The sequence below is a fragment of the Lepisosteus platostomus genome, chromosome 4, assembly GCF_059453375.1.
Source record: "Lepisosteus platostomus isolate fLepPlt1 chromosome 4, fLepPlt1.hap1, whole genome shotgun sequence".
NCBI classification, from domain to species: Eukaryota; Metazoa; Chordata; class Actinopteri; order Semionotiformes; family Lepisosteidae; genus Lepisosteus; species Lepisosteus platostomus.
In genome coordinates this window covers 29,509,561-29,527,779 of record NC_142614.1, presented here as the reverse complement: position 1 = coordinate 29,527,779, position 18,219 = coordinate 29,509,561, and the positions used below count along the sequence as shown (strand labels likewise).

Here is an 18,219-nt window from a genome sequence, read left to right as displayed (position 1 = left end):
AAATAAGCATATTATGAAATAAATAAAAACTGGGATATGGAAGACATCATTGGAATCATATCCTATAAGCTGACATAATGCATAGTGACATAGTGCATAATGCACAGTTTATGTAAATTAGCATCACACTGCTCAGAATTTAACTGGTCCAAAGTTTGCCTGAGAATTGCATACAATGTTCTCCAAAATACTCATACCTCTGATGAATATCAAACAGAGGTATTTTGGATAAAGAGTAACAGATTGGCTAATGTTTCTTGCTTACAAAATATCTAAAAATTTTAAATAGTAATTTTAAAAGCATTGCACAGAGTCTCAGTTAATTTAGTCATTAATTAGTCATTATTAATTTAAGTCCAAAAAACACAAGGGTCACATTTATTCATTTATTCTCTGTAGTAATTAATAATTTATTCTGCTATAGTGCCTGGCAAAATTATTCTTTGCACAGACCATTACACATTTTTCACATTTTGTTGCTTTCAGCTTTGCAGTCACAACACTTTGAAATAGCAATTAATATGTTACATACTGTACATAACCTACTTAATGCATTCAAAGCAAAAAAACTACAACAAATTAAGTAAATAGATAATTAATATGAAAGTAAAATGGAAAAGTCATGATTGCATAAGTATTTAAACTTTACTGTGAAAAATAATTTAGGTGCACAAAATTACAAGGTAAGAGCCTACTATGTGCTATCTCTTTAAGGTCCCTCTGTCAGGTCGAGAATTTTAAGTAAAGATTAAAACATGAATACCAAGGAGCTTTTAAAGAAACACAGAAATCAATTTGAATAAGGGCAAAGGTCAGGAGAAAAAATAAATACATTTCAAAGACCCTTAATATTTCCGAAAATGGTGCAGTCAATCATTAAGAAGGCAAAGGAATCCACACACTGCTTATATCTGGCTATCCATCAAACCTGACCATCTGGGTAAGGAGGAAACTGGTTAGGGATACCACCATGAGGCCAGTGATGACTTGGAAAGAGTTATAGACCTCACCAGGAGAGATGGGACAACATATCCATGGGTCAACAATATCCTAGTGTATCTACAAATGGGCTTGTACGGAATAAAAAAAAAACAACAACTTCTCAAAACCCACATGGCTTTCATAACAGTGCAACTAAATGTTTAAAGGTCATACAAGACTAAATTGGAACCTTTTGGTCCAAAAGCAACATCTCACATTTGATGCAAGTCCAACATTGTGTCACTCAGTCGACACCATCCCTAATGTCAAACATGCTAGAGGCATCATTATTCTATAGCTCTGCTGCTCATCAGCAGGGACTGAGAAGCTTATGGGAACATAGATGTAGCAAAGTACTAGCAAATCTTAGAAGAATGCTTACTTCAGACCTGGGACAAAATTTCACCTAACAGGAGGGCAATGATCCAAAGCACAAGGCCAAAGGTAAACAGGAGTGGCTTAAGAAAAGAAAATTGAATGTCCTTTAGTGGTCAAGTCAAAGTCACGACTAGAATTCTATTAAAAAACACCGTCCGTATGCAATCCTCTTATCCATCTTTAAAAGCTTGAGAAACTCTCCCAGGAAACATGAGCAAAAAGTGTACCACGATAGTGTGCAAAGTTAGTAAAAACTCACCCATAAGGATTTGCAGCTACTGTATAACTGCTGCCAAAAATCCTTCCACCAAATACTGAGATCTTAAGACGGAATACTTATCCATTGAATATATTTCATTTTTTTCTGTTAAGTTTTGCTGACTTTTACTGTAACATACCCATATATACAGTATCTTCAGGTTATGAATAACATATTAAAAAGCTGTGTATACTGTACATCATTTTGTAATTTCACACAATGTGACACTGTAGGATGGGACTGAATACTTTTGCAATGCACTGTATACAATGTTTATTCTTCCTATTGCAGTGGGCATATGAATCACTCCAGAGGGCACTTCAAATACTTTCCTCATTCAAATATAAATAACCTTCAGATTATGACTATTTTTAACAGTACAGCGGGTGAATAAATCAGAAATATCAACAGGGAATCAAGGGGAACACACATGGCGCATTGTTAATCAAGTAAAAACTGAAATTACAGGAAAACGATATCAACTACTCATTTCCATGTCCTCAAGACAAGGGCATTTATAAAGCATAGAACATTCAACATTACATTAGACAACAAATAGGACATATAACACCAATTTCCTGTGTTTTTGTGTTTGCAAGCAATGAATACATTTGGAAAACCCTCTTGAAATAAATTAGGAAAATAATCATGGTTCATTTATCAGGTTGCATTCTGTTCCCTTTGTACAATTTTGAGAATGAACTCTAGGTATTATGAATGAAATATTGTAATAACAGTAGTCTGGATATAGCAGATTCTGAAGGAGAATGGAAAAACACTAGTTATATCTGCCTAATTAAAATAAATGAACAAAAAACACCTATATTTAAAAAATCAACATCTTCCTTATAGTGGTGATATTTCTATTTAGAGAAAAAGTTTGCACCAAGGGGTATCTACAGCCAGGGGATGCAATACAAACAGTATTTATCCACCATTGTGAGTTATAACAAACTCCTCGTCTAGCTTAAGGAAGCAGTAACTCACTTCTGATAAAGTAGTAGTAATAATAACAATAATAATAAAAATAATAATAATAATAATAATAATAATTGCTTACACTTATATAGCGCTTTTCTGGACACTCCACTCAAAGCGCTTTACAGGTAATGGGGACTCCCCTCCACCACCACCAATGTGCAGCATCCACCTGGGTGATGCGACGGCAGCCATAGTGCTCCAGAACGTTCACCACACATCAGCTATCAGTGGGGAGGAGAGCAGAGTAATGAAGCCAATTCATAGATGGAGATTATTAGGAGGCCATGATCGGTAAGGGTCAATGGGATATTTGGCCAGAACGCCGGGGTTACATCCCTACTGACTTCAGAGAAAGCAAGATCCCATATTCCCTTCTCCATCAGGGAGAGTTTGCACTTTATTTACATTTTAAATAATCTGTACCCAAAATGTTTATTCCTTCTGGATACTGTTTATCAAGCCAAATTTAAGGCAACATTTTTCTTTTGATTTTATATTCTTGAAAGCTGACTTAACATTAGTGGGATACAGTAAAAGAATAAAAAACATATGAAGTAACGTTTTGAAATATTCCTAAACAGTATACTATATATACCTGTTGTCATTTGTGGAAATCTACCCTTTAAACAGCTTTTTCTATCAGAATATTTGGGGCTATGTGTTTGACTCAAGATTATCTTCCACTACACATCTTGTGAAGATGTGGGCAAGTGATAATTGGGCTAATGCTGAATTTGATATTTGAAATTTGTCAATTAAACCTTTGTATTCAGTTCATGTCTTTATGTTACCAAAAGGCATACTGAAGCTCAAGAAAGAGTTCAAAGTAGTACAACCAGAAAAAAATTCTGTTCTGAAAGGAATGTTAACTTAAGACAAGTTCTAAAGTTCAAGATTCAGAAACTGAATCTTTTTCAACAGAGGGAATGATCGGTGTGGATCTAATTCAATTATGCAAAATCCTCATAGGACTAGAAAGAAAACACCTATTTACATAGTTGCAGGTTTTTGGAATAATCTACCTGCCCTTGACAACTCTATGGAACAATTGTTTGAAGATGTTGTTGGAACTATAAGCAACCACCAAACATGCAAAAAAGGTCAGGTGGGTTGAGAAGACTTCTGCGTTCTTAGTCTTTCATACCGTATGTACATAAAAAATGTGATACATTAAAACAAAAAAGGAAACAAAACAAAAAAGTGCTATATTAATCTGAATTCCCACTTTGAAATAATCAAATTAAATGTCAAAATTGTAAAAAAAAAACATTTACCTACTGATTTCAGCATCACAAAAGTTTACTCCTTAATCCTCTGAATGTTACTTAGAGCTATCTGTATATTTCCTCAGGAGAAAAAAAAACTGTGATTTTTATTTGCTATTCTGCTTTTTATAGTTTAAAGTACAAAGGGTACAGCCAGAATTAGTTTCACATGTTCTTTCTGCACTGAACACAGAGTGCAACTTGTTATGAAAATGAGAAAAACAAAATAAAATTGAATCAAAGAAAAAGATAGATAATGAATTTCCACTTTGAAAGAGGAGCTCAAATATGCAAACATGCCATTTTCATCTTGTGCTTACTGAATGCACAGCTGGCAAGAGCATAGGATGGAGCAATTAAATGACCAATGGTGCCAAACAGAACAGAAGAGAGGAAGAAGGATGGGTCATGTCATGTCATTTACCAATCCGCTTTATACGGAAGCCGGAGCCTACCCGGCGAGCAACGAGTGCAAGGGTATACTCTGGACAGGGCACCAGTCCATCACAGGGCAAGTGCAAGCCAATCATACATGGGGACAATTTGGATGCCACGGTAAAGGCTGAGGGGGGAAATTTGGCCCGGACACCAGGATAACTCCCTAGTCTTATTGAGAAATGCCCAGGGATCTGCCTGGGAGAGACAGGACCTCAGTTTAATGTCTCATCTGAAAGACAGAGCCCACTATAGTGTCTCCACCACTTTACCGGGGCATTAACACCCACATGGACTGCAGGGTGGGTGCCCCCTGCTGGTCCCACTGACACCACTTCCAGCAGCAACCATAGCTTCCCAAGGAGGTCTCCCATCCAGGTACTGACCAGGCACAACCCTGCTTAGCTTCAGTGGATATCCATTTGAGAGCTGCAGGTTTGATATGGCTGCTGGATAGGAAGGCAGATATTATGTGGAAATTGGGTAAAGAAAAATAAACAGATTCTGTCTACTGCAACAGCAAATGGTAGAACCTTGAAATAACGTATAGTTAAAACACTAGCATCTGTCTTTTTTTAAATGATTGCTTATCAGCACCTGTCTTCCACAAACCTTTCCTGTTCTATATTCTTACAATATAGGGGTTAAAAACTCATTCTCTATTTATAGGCTTTATTGTCAAAGTTTGGAAACTCCATATCATTTGAGGTGTTTGCCTAGCTGAAGGTGAGCTGAGAGACAGGTAAACATAGATGATCAAAGAGGATTTTCTACTTGACTCTGGTTAATTAACCTCATGATAAATCATTAGAGATGTCATTCAGAGCCTAGAAACACAACATAAAAAGACAAATACGACAGAGAGTGAAGCAGCAGGAAGACAGAAACGAAGGACACAGAGAGAAAAAGGAACACAACATTTTGATTTCCTGTATTGTGGAGTCCTCAGACTAAAAATGTTCTAGCTTGGTGATCCATCTTTAGAATAGTGAGATAGATTCCCATTCACTTTTGGGTATCCATGTTGTAGAAGGGGAGGTTTAGTCTTAATTTATATTCTTTTATTTAGGTCACAGGATTGGTTCTCTTTTTGGCCTGTTTAGGAATTGTATAGTGTTTCAGGTAGCATCTTGAGTTTCTGGATCTGTAAAACACAGACCTCTGAAACACAGCTTTATATACAGTGCCTTGCGAAAGTATTCGGCCCCCTTGAACTTTTCAACCTTTTGCCACATTTCAGGCTTCAAACTTAAAGATATAAATTTTTTATTTTATGTGAAGAATCACCAACAAGTGGGACACAATTGTGAAGTGGAACGAAATCTATTGGATTTTTGAAACTTTTTTAACTAATAAAAAAATGAAAAGTGGGGCGTGCAAAATTATTCGGCCCCTTTACTTTCAGTGCAGCAAACTCACTCCAGAAGTTCAGCGAGGATCTCTGAATGATCCAATGTTGTCCTAAATGACTGATGGTGATAAATAGAATCCACCTGTGTGTAATCAAGTCTCTGTATAAATGCACCTGCTCTGTGATAGTCTCAAGGTTCTGTTGAAAGCGCAGAGAGCATCATGAAGACCAAGGAACACACCAGGCAGGTCCGTAATACTGTTGTGGAGAAGTTTAAAGCCGGATTTGGATACAAAAAGATTTCCCAAGCTTCAAACATCCCAAGGAGCACTGTGCAAGCGATCATCTTGAAATGGAAGGAGTATCAGACCACTGCAAATCTACCAAGACCTGGCCGTCCCTCTAAACTTTCAGCTCAGACAAGGAGAAGACTGATCAGAGATGCAGCCAAGAGGCCCATGATCACTCTGGATGAACTGCAGAGAACTACAGCTGAGGTGGGAGAGTCTGTCCATAGGACAACAATCAGTCTTACACTGCACAAATCTGGCCTTTATGGAAGAGTGGCAAGAAGAAAGCCATTTCTCAAAGATATCCATAAAAAGTCTCGTCTAAAGTTTGCCACAAGCCACCTGGGAGACACCCCAAACATGTGGAAGAAGGTGCTCTGGTCAGATGAAACCAAAATCGAACTTTTTGGCCACAATGCAAAACGATATGTTTGGCGTAAAAGCAACACAGCTCATCACCCTCAACACACCATCCCCACTGTCAAACATGGTGGTGGCAGCATCATGGTTTGGGCCTGCTTTTCTTCAGCAGGGACAGGGAAGATGGTTAAAATTGAGGGGAAGATGGATGCAGCCAAATACAGGACCATTCTGGATGAAAACCTGTTGGAGTCTGCAAAAGACCTGAAACTGGGACGGAGATTTATCTTCCAACAAGACAATGATCCCAAACATACAGCAAAATCTACAAAGGAATGGTTCACAAATAAACGTATCCAGGTGTTTGAATGGCCAAGTCAAAGTCCAGACCTGAATCCAATCGAGAATCTTTGGAAAGAGCTGAAAACTGCTGTTCACAAACGCTCTCCATCCAACCTCACTGAGCTCGAGCTGTTTTGCAAGGAAGAATGGGCAAGAATTTCAGTCTCTCGATGTGCAAAACTGATAGAGACATACCCCAAGCGACTTGCAGCTGTAATCGCAGCAAAAGGTGGCTCTACAAAGTATTAACGCAAGGGGGCCGAATAATTTTGCACGCCCCACTTTTCATTTTTTTATTAGTTAAAAAAGTTTCAAAAATCCAATAGATTTCGTTCCACTTCACAATTGTGTCCCACTTGTTGGTGATTCTTCACATAAAATAAAAAATTTATATCTTTATGTTTGAAGCCTGAAATGTGGCAAAAGGTTGAAAAGTTCAAGGGTGCCGAATACTTTCGCAAGGCACTGTATATATATGATTTTGATATTTTGTTTTATATTGTGTAATTGTGTTATTTTATTAATTTTTAACAACTTTTTAACTTTAATTTAATAAATATTTTGTCTGTCCAGGTTTGAATCTGATTAATTGCACTTTCACCAGACCTACGCCAGGGAATATACAGAATTTACATAATATTTCTGTAGTGCCTCAAAGTGTTACCTACCACTCAGGGCCATTTTTAAGTGTTATTTAATTGTTCTATAAACAATGTGTCCTGAAAACACAAGATCTCTAAGCAATTCATCACAAATGTAAGTTATCTTATATTTTAATAAAACACATTTACCTATGTGTAAACTGCTAAGCATATCAACAATTCTGTAAGTTATTTTAGGGAATAAAAAAAATCTGTGGAAAAATAGAACATCAATTAAATAAGATTTCTGATATAATTTTAAAAGTTTTTTCTACATTAGCAATTAAGCAAAGCAATGCTTTATAAGCATCACCTCCATACACTTAAACATGACATTCAATTTTTTATCCTGCAGAAGTGCTGCTTTTTTCTTGTTTCCATGATTATTCTGTGCATGAAGTTCTACTAAATAATATCAGCTACAGAATATTAAAACCAAGAATTTACTGAATGTCCTAAAATAATGCAGCACCAGTGAATGGTCTTTATACAGTATCTCAGCTTTGACACATTTTCAATTGCAGAATAAAGATGGAAAGTAATAAAGGCTGGCCAGTTATAGGAGGTTAGGCACTAATGAAAGTTAAACAGGTTGTAATTAATGGAGTTAACATCAAGCGTTAGGATGTTGTCTGGATTCGGATAAATGCAATTAAGTGGAGTTGCCAAGCATGTCTTCTGGTAAAAGCTTCTGCATGGATTGCAGGAATCTATCATTTGAATCACTAAGCAAGTGTTTCCAATTTTGTTGCTGCACAGTTCACTAAAAGTTACTTTTATCATTTTTGACATTCCATGCAGACGTGTAGGAGCAGAAGTAATGAGTGAGGCTTTGTCTATTCTCCAACTTCACATGATGTTCTCCTGGTTGTGCTATGAGCTAAGAGGAAACCAATGGACTTTGCAGTCCATGTCTTAGGGGATGCAATGTCCACAGTTTTCATGTTCCCTAGGTTAGTAGTTTGACTATTCCAAATAGTGGAATAAATAGAAAAAATGGAATGCAAAAGAAAAAATACAATTATCAAAAAATTTCTACCTTTGATAACTGAATAAGGGTGCAATGCGTCACATTCAAGAAACTTTTCTGCTCAGGTTAAACATTAAGTCAATTTCACAATATGCATTTACACGCAACAGGAGTTCACAATTAAATCTCACATTTAAAAAGGATTTCACAACTCATTTCAGTTCGTACACCTTAAGGTTAAAAGGTTCTAATTACTGAGATGGTAAACAGAAGTTTTTATTTAATTAAAAACATGCCATGATTTATGTAGAATGTAACACAAATGAGTCATTCATATCATCTTAGAGCTACAATGCCTGAGAGAAGGTTATAGTTACTATTATTGTAGTTGTGCATCACTGAAGATTTTTTAATAATTACATTTTTTATTTTGCCATTTTACAATCACAATCTTTACAATCATATAAAAATGCAAATTAAGTGCCTGATTTGCTTTGTATAAATATGGTAGCATATGCAATTAGACTTTACATTAAGTATACAATTACCTAGCAATTACACATGTAACCATAGATAGTTGCAATGTTATCATACATAAAGTAACAAGTAAAGGTTTATTCCTTGCTGAAAAGAGAAGAAAAACACAATGTTTCGGCTTCTTTAGATGTGCCTAAACACTGTTTCTTTTCTTCTCTTTCCAGTATGGAATAAACTTTTTCAGTGATATTTAAGCTAACTTGCCCCGCTGAGCAACAGCCAGGGCGAGTCTAACAAAGCCTTTAAAATTCCTTCTCATCTCATGAACACTTAAAGTCTTGCATATGTCTTATCTTGAGCTGTCCACTCAAAGTAGGGGATTAAGTAAAAATTCAAACATAACTGAACTGGAAAAATCCAATATTTATTAACTCAAAATGTTAAATTGATAAGGTGTGAGGAGTACATATCTGCCCCTCCTGTGTTCTGATCACTGAAACTACTGCAGCACCTCTCCTGAGACAGTAGAAAAACACACTATGCCAAAACACTGGAGCTCCCACCAAGATAGAATTTCACACTGTCTAGGTTCCAAGGGACATCATCTTCTGTAATAATGTGATAAGAGTGTTGTTGAATATCATTCAGTATAAAAACAGATCGTATATCACTGTGATGCTACAGGGGGCACAATCCTTAGAGGGCAGTACTTTCCTGAAGTGTCAAACAATTAGTGGATACTTTTGCCTGTACTAAGATGGCTGTAAGAGAATGCTAGCTTGCAAGATGACATCAACAGACAATTGCTGTCAAGCCTATATATATTGACTATCAAGCCGATAGCTGATGTCCCAGAAGCTGGGGAAGCACTGCAGAGAGACAGAAGTTTACCGCAGTCCAAACTCTGTGTTTTGTTGTGGCTGTTATTCTATTTTGAGTCAGACAGAGGGAAACAGACCACAGTCAAAGACCTGAGGCTAAAAGAAAAGGAAAACAACCACAGCTAGACCCAAGGCTGGAAAGCGCAACATAAGGACCTGAAGACATGAGACAATAGAAAAGCGCTGTAAGAAAGAGGATCTAAAGAACATAAACTGAAGCAAGACTAAGGACCGGAGGAGAATGCTGAACAGAAAACAAACCTGACAAGGACATACAGAGTGTGAGTCTGGTAGACCTCTTCTTTTCTTATGGACAAATGACATTTTTTTGTAAAGAAGCATACCAGGTAGTTTTTTTATACAGGGAACTCTGTTAGTCAGGAGCTCAAACTAAGAGCCAGTTCTTCTTTTAGTTTCCATCTAGCCATTTTCTAACTGTTTCCTCTAATCCAGGGTTGCCCCCCCCAACAACTGAATTGGAAAATTCGTTTGAAAATGTTTGGATGGATATAGAGTATGAATAAAAACAGTTACAGTAATAAAATAGATGCAGGTAAGAGAATGTTCCTGCACTTGCTTTTTATCAAGAAATGTAAATTACATAACACGTATTACCCAAAATCCGAATTAAATTAAATGCATTATTCATTAAGTATAGTATTGCAATGTATGTGCCCCTGGCATAATTTTAATGAGGCTGGTGCTTATAGCATCCAAATACTGCCTTGTCGAGTGGTCTGGACCATTTGGTAATGCTTTAACAATTGCAAATGCTTCCAGTACCAGAGGGCCAAATTTAATCCTTGGCCCAGACTGTGTTCCTTTTTGGAGTTAAATTATTTTAAAATGAAGAAATGAAGGAAGCTGTATTGCAGAAGCAATTCCTATGTTGGCAAGAACATAGGAATTTTATAAATTGCATACATAAAGAATGGGTAGAGAATAAGAGCAATGTTTCACTTTGACCTTTAATTTTATACTACATTTCAATGAAGCCCTCTCATTCCCAGGTATCAGTAATCAGAGATGTATTTATTGGCCCTTTTCTGATGGATGAATCACACTGCTGGAGATGAGCAAAGTGCTGTCTACAGAAACGAACAAACATAGCATTATGTTGACTTACTGTTTTCTTCAGCATTTTCACAGCATAGGGCTTTTGTGTTCCTTTCTGTCGACATCGATACACAACTGATGTTGCCCCCCTGTGTGAAGAGAGTAAAACAGTGAGGAAACAAACAATGTGGTACAGAAAGATCTACCTTATAAAATAAATATGTATTTTTATTTATAATAAAAATGTGAATACTAAATAAATAATATAAATTATTTATATAAATAATAAATAATCTAAATATTTAAAAATATTTGCCTAAACATGTATTAAGATCACAGAATGTTCATTAATTAAACAATATTTTTTAATTTTATAAACACCGTGCCAATCTGTGCTGTATGAAACCAGCTATTTGAACAATAGAATTTCAAAAAAGTTAGTTAGGCTGTGACTTTTTTGATATCCTAAAGGAGTTTTTGAAAAGCATTTTGAATGTATCCTTTTAATATTTTTTTCATTTATATTATATTAATGGTACAGTGAGCTTGGTTAAACAACATCTACAATAATGTATTTGATAATAAAATTTAAGCAAATCCTGACTTAAATAACCTTGAATTTTTTAATGTTGAATTTTTCACTGATACTCCATAATTTTTAGATGGAATAAAATGCTACATCATACAAATTGTTCATTAATCTTGACCAAGTAATAATATGGAATAAAAACATCAATGTTTCAAACTACTTTGCAACCAACAGAAAAACATCAGGATTAAGACTCCGCCTAATGCATAGGTTCAGACTGCACATATCCTCCCTCACATCTCATGATAGCATATATTATATTGTATTTGCACTACGGTCAATTTAGCAGTTTTCTCTTCTATGTAAACTCCCGCATTACATAGATTTCTGAACTTTAAGATAGCTCTCTTGATTTTGTCACTTTTGCTCCTACAACAAATTACAAATGATAATTATTTACCAGTAAATAGATGTACCATCAGTAATATTAATAAAAGCATTAGGAGCTTTTAAGATGAGCAATAAAGAGCAAAATCTTTTTACCTTATTTTTTAAGATTACAGTTTATATTTGTAGCATTGCAATATTCTTTGCTGAGAATATTGAGTGATTCAATGTTTATATTTAATTAGGAAATCATTTTTGAGTGCTGTGAGTTGGCATCTTACTTCATCACTCTCTCTGCCTATGGTTGCTATGGTATCCACATTTAATATGTGTGATGTTCAGACAGGCAAACCTGGAAAAAAATGCACACTAAAATCTGATTTCACAATAAAGGCATAAAAGAAGACTTTACAAAAGGTAAGAGAACAACCAACAGGGCACAGTATGGATCCACGTAACATATTTGAAGAAAAGCGCTGCGCAAAACTGAAAATAAAACATCTTACCATTGCAAATCACCATGTTCTACAAAAGTAGAGAAATCTCACACATACTCATGTAATGTTCTTTAAATTAAATTTTACCAAGCTAAAATGTTAACAACCTTTAAGAATGTTCACTTTTTTTTCTAATTAAGTCACATTAATTAACAATAATTCAGCATATGCAGGTTATAGTGTAAATTTGTATGCAAATGCAAAGTTTGTGGACTATTCAAATACAGTACAAAGACCTAAGTAGACACAATTTTACTACCAGTTTTCAAAACTGTAATTGGTTTGCTTTAATTCCTAAGCAAAAATGTTCCATCAATGAAGTAAAAGCTACATCACTCATTGTTTACCAGATATCCTGTTTCTGGAATGTACTCTACAGTTTTCATTTCATGGATTTGTATTAAAAGAACAAACATTTTATGTCTTCTATCAGAAAGAGGTGTTTTAATTTGTGAATCATTTTTCATAGTAGCTATATATTGTAGTAGTTATACAGTACTCTCTCTCTAGCTTGTGAAATACATCACACAAAATAGCTAAAATGTTTAATTTCTGTTTCTCACAGACCTCTTAACTTTAAAATCAACAGAGAGATTTGAAAACAATCCAGGCATGATCAGAAACCCCATCCCAGAACCACAAGTCAGGGTGACACCCCGGAAGAAATCTATTGCTGGGCACACATGTATACTTATAATGAGGCAATGTAGAGAAAATAACTGACCCAACCATTATGTTTTTGGGAGGAAACTAGAGCTCTCAGAGAACATGCAAAACCCCCTCAGAAGGCAGTCCAGGCCAAAACTGACCCAAGAGCTGTCACCAGTCATGCCACTGTGAGTGAGAAGTACTGTATGATTCTTCTTAAAAGAAAATTATATAAAATTAAAGTAATGGAGATAATTTAATTGAAGAACTTAAGGGTTATTTAATTTTAATTCAATTACTAACAGGGCTTTTTTGAGTTTCTCATCAAGGCAACAAAACAAAATTTTAACGCATTCAAATTATATTATGAGGAAATTTATACATTTCTACAATGGACATCCTAAGCTCCTTGTTAGCTGGGTGGTTTTATTTAATCATTCTTACACTGCCACCAACATTTGCTACATGAATAGTATCTCTTGCCTCAGCCGTAGAGATGGTTAAAAGTATCTGAAGATAACTGCACAAATAAGGAGTACCATAAGCCAAATCTGTGATCATGTTCAGCATGAAAGAAAACAAAACTTTACTTTTTGAAAATGCATTATTTGTACATTCAGTTACAACAGAGGGATATTAAAAGGAAATACCATGGGTATTTAAAACTTGTCAAAGTAAATCCAGGTATCAAATGTTAATGAAAGTTTTAAATAATTAACATCTACCTATCCATCTTGATTATTCCATTTGCACTGGTTTCCTTGACTGAAACAGAAAAGTGCATCTTTTTCTAAATCTGTCTTTTACTATGTATGTCTGGTGACAATAAAACAGCTCTAAATCAACTGAGCTTGTGAATCGAGGCTGTCTGTGCCCCATGTTCCAGAAACACATACTGTAGGTTTACTGGAAGAACCATTTCAGAGTTTCTTCCACTTCTACTTGAGGTGTCATTTTCCTTCTATTACTGTCAATATAAACACAATGCTGAAAACTAATACAAGGTAGCACCAAAATAAGTATAAGGAAAACAATGTAACTACAGTTTCCTGTTTGTTTCAGTCACCTCTATCAAATAATTGTCTACATTTATTTCCTGAAACAAAGCTGATCTCTGCACCCTCATTAGTATTTCACAAAATAAGTCTGAGGATGAAAAATTAAATCTAGGGATACATCGTTCATTAAACTTTGCAAATACTAAAACTGCAAGATTAACAAAAATGCTTGGGAGGGGTAAAAATGTGCTTACTTTTTTTATTTTTATGTTAACTTTAATGCTAACAGGACTTTTTTTAGGTCAGAATAAATTCTGTTTACAGGCATCGTATATATGAATGTGGACTTGCATTGACACCACTACAAAAGTTATCTGTACAAAAAAAAACATGCACAACATCATAGTCAAAGGTACCAGCACTTAGATAATCCTGTTACTACATGAAGCTAGTTATCATGGCTAACATTTCTCATTTAACAATACATTTAAAAACAGAAAAAAAAACAATGTGAAGAGAGGTGTTTAAGTAACCTCCCCCGAAGGGGAACTGAGAACCACTGGGTGATGAAATTCACTTAATGATCATGTAAAAATAACTCATGTTCACATATTACACCCTGTGACTGCTACAAGTCTACAAAGTGTAAATTATACTGAAAGGCTGATAATGTATGCATACGCTAGTTGTGGATTATACAATTATCAGATTTTTTAATGAGACAGATGAGAAATGATATTATGACACTGGGCATCCATTTTCCAAATCTACTGTATTTGGACAGTCTTGTATTTGAAAATAACTCTCCTCCTCTTAAAAAATACAATAACAAAGTTACAGTATATACTTTAGGTATGATAATTTTCCAAACTTTGACTTGTCCACTAATCCTTAACACTAAACAAAAAGTCAATGATATATCACTGCACCCTGTATGGGCAGGATAATGATATGGTTGAATTCAGGCCCTAGTTCCTAAATTTCCTAAAACTGTAATTCTCATATTGTGTGTGCTTGATGTGTACCATTTTCATTTTGTTGAATTACTGTAAATCTGAGGCCATCTGTCCATTTTTGCTGTTTATTGGCTTATTAGGTTATGAGCACATTAATAACAATTGAACACAGAAAACTAATACTTGGAAAATGTTTCTAATGTGGACACTGATGAAAAGACAAATAACCAAGGCCTTTTTTTTTTGTTTCTTCAATTAATTGATACTTACAGTATGAATTCTGAGACCAGCACCATCACTGAACAACACTGCCACTGATCTATCTTTTCTAAGTGCATGTTGCCTGTCTCCTAAAACAGGAACACAGGTGCTCCAGATTTGGTCCTGGATGTGTTTTCTAGGTCTCTTTAAAGCAGCATCTAAAGAGATGGGAGAAGATGGCAAATTGGTCCAGCTAAACCTATAAAATCTTCTGTGTCTCCCCCCTTAATTAAATTTATAAAGCAATTTCACACTTCTACACCTGATCTGCTGTATAATAGGGCAGCCGTGCATGACCCAGGTGGGCACTGCCTTCAGTGGTGGATGAAGCGAGTCCCTTCAGTGACTATATGTTCAAAACTTCCTCTGCAATGCAGCACAGGGGTCAACAATGCCTAGCACACATGTAAGAGCTGTTGCAAGTAGATGCTGAATTTTGTCTGAAAACACTAAATACCTTCTTAAAATGTGGATTGCAAGAAAAAAACAGATTTTGTGATGCCTGCAACACTGGTTACATATGGGTTATAAAATGTGTCAATATTTTAAGTTTTCATAGTGCATGGAGAGAATCAGGTTGAATAATCTTAATTCTTGAGTGAAGAAAAACTGTTTCCCACCTACTGTCTGTATGTGAACTATGAATATGGTGTCAATTTAAAGCCTGAATAAAAATAATGACTGATCTAACACCTTGTGTATATGAAAATAATAGGAGTAGAACATTTTCAGAATTATTGTCATTAAAGATGTTAGCATTCACCTCAACTTCCAATTCCTGGCATGCAGCATGTAAAAAACTATATGACATTTTTGTCAGCCTGTTCAAAGTAAGGTTTCCTGACCCCTGACATACTGTAGTAGGTAATGATTATAAATAATGTCACATAATGCAGTCCAATAGTTACAGTATACTTATAGCTCCACACCATACACTGGTAACCATTCATTCTATAAAGCAATAAAGTGAATTAAATTGCCTAGTATATTACATACAAAATACAAACAAAAATACATACAAAATATTCTGTTAAAGTTTCCCTACAGTAGGTCTTTAAATCTTTCTGGTTATTTCTGCATCTCTTTTTATGTTTAACTTGAGATCTTTGATTGAACACTGGGTAGATATAAGATATAAGTCTGTTTTAAGACTGTTTTTTACTTGTGCCCCGCCAGCGAGTTTGTGGATCTATACTGGACCCTGATACCCCAGCTTTTAAGAGGGATGGAATACTGCTAGTATCTGTAACATTCACACTTTATGAGGCTTTAAAAACAATAAAAACTAGAAATCTGAATTTGAAGAAAGTAAAAATGTCTTGAATCAGCCATTCTGCGTTAAAAGTGATTTGTTCAACTAATCCATGGACATGATACAGAGTTCCAGCAGCAGCCACTCTGAGTCAAACAAAGCTTCTTTGGTATTAACCTTGGAGATACCAATACTAGATGTTCAGCATGACATTTTGGAGCTTTATCACTTAAAAACTCACATAAACAATCCCTGTCCGTAGATGTATAATTTATTTGTTCAAATCTCTGTTGTAGGTACCTATATCATTTTGTGACACCACAGGTGACCAAACACCTGCAGGTTTTCTAGAGTAACTTAATATTTGTTCAGTGTTCAGACAAACACTATGGCCTTTTCAATTCAATGGAATACCTACTGTAACGGACAGTTCTTTCCGGACCCTATGCGGACGACACAATCCAGGTTAAAGTGAGAAAACACGGGGGGAAAAGGCATGCAGGAGACGGGAATGTAAACGGGGGTGTGTCCTTGGTGCGCTGGTGTATGGGGAAGGTGTGGTCGAGGCAAACAATCCAAAGAATAAGTCCAAAGGAGAATCCAAAAACAGGCAAAAGTCCATGGCTAGGTGATCCATACAACAAGGTATTAAAAACAGGAACTGGGTCGGAACCGGCAGGAGGGGAGTGGGAACGGAGAATAAAACCTTAACGGGACCAGGCGCTTCCAGGTCCCGGACTCGCACGATACGCAGATCAGTGCAGAGCAGGGATTAACATCAGTGCCTGCTTTTTAAGGAGGACTGGGAATAGGCTGAAACAGGGGACAGGTACATAAAGTAAGTCCAAAGTGAAAGGGCCAGAGCGCCCTTAAGGGGGAGGTACTATAGTCGTGACACCTACATTAATTTTTCAGCTAAAAACAACAGACTTTTTTTGAGACTTCTGTTTTGATGTGAAACACATTTCAATGCATGGTATTATTCTGAAATGTGCTTAGTTTTTGTTTTCTGGATCTTTTCTACTTTAAAAAGTGGGCAGTAATGCCTGCTTTTCAACCGTCAATGGTTAAAAAGCTGAATTGTTTACTTATATGAGCTTTGTTATCATGGATCCTCAGCAAACAATATTTGAAAGAACAGCTCATAGTGCTTTTGTGACATTTGACTTAAGAAAGCTCCTTGAAGAAAAAAAATGTAACTGAATGTACACAATAGCTCCCAGTGGTGTGTGGGTGTTTTACTAAGAAGAATAAATGGGGAATGCAGGATTTCACATCAATAGCTATGTCAAAATGGGCATTGAGGGGGAGACCTTCCTACATCAGGTGCTGAAAGGATGCTCCATCATATGTAGAACCCAGAGGTTGGAAATGAAACAAGATGCCTTTCTGTGAGCTTTTTTTCATCAATCATTTCCAATTCTAAGAACATTATTTTAGCCTTACAGCTCAGCTAATGCAATTAGAAAAAGAAACAACTTCTCCATTAAAAGCAATGAGCAGCTGTGCTTCCTTCACTGCAGGCTGAAATCAGGCACCCAGCCAAGTGTCCTTACTTCATCACTAGGAATAGGAAAGCTTTCTTGGAATGTTCTCCAACTGTGAAACCTTAGTGCACAAAACATATGGTATTCCTGACAGCAAGTTCACTACATCCATCCGGTGAGAATAATTAGAAGGTAAAGGAAAATGCAGTACTATGGGAAAAACTTAATTGGCCACTTAAGGTGTTTGCAAATGAAAGGATAAGGTGACATTGCTAAAAAAAAGACGTAAAAATCCTTGATATTTAGAGTGGCTTTATAATTTGATTTTGCTCCTGTTAACTAGAAAAGGAAAAGAACGGGGTGGCTTTCAGAGCTTTGAGCAAGATTTCCTTTTTAAGATTCCCAAACTGTAATTCATTTTTAAAAGTTTTCTTTTATACCGACACTGGACATTGCTAGATTTGCACAATTTTACAATTTCTCTTAGAAAATAAGGATTTTTTTTAAAAATATGTGATAAATTCCACTAATGTGTAT

General features: G+C 35.8%; 1 protein-coding gene across 2 annotated transcripts in view; it reads right to left on the bottom strand.

The window, feature by feature from the left end:
* Positions 1–18,219, bottom strand: part of camk4 (calcium/calmodulin-dependent protein kinase IV) — a 187,194-nt gene that overhangs the window by 106,003 nt on the left and 62,972 nt on the right. For both annotated transcript variants that reach the window (XM_088629361.1, XM_088629360.1), the window contains one exon: positions 10,738–10,816. In XM_088629361.1, the coding sequence (XP_088485487.1) occupies positions 10,738–10,816 (79 nt within the window). The remainder of the gene's footprint in view (positions 1–10,737; positions 10,817–18,219) is intronic.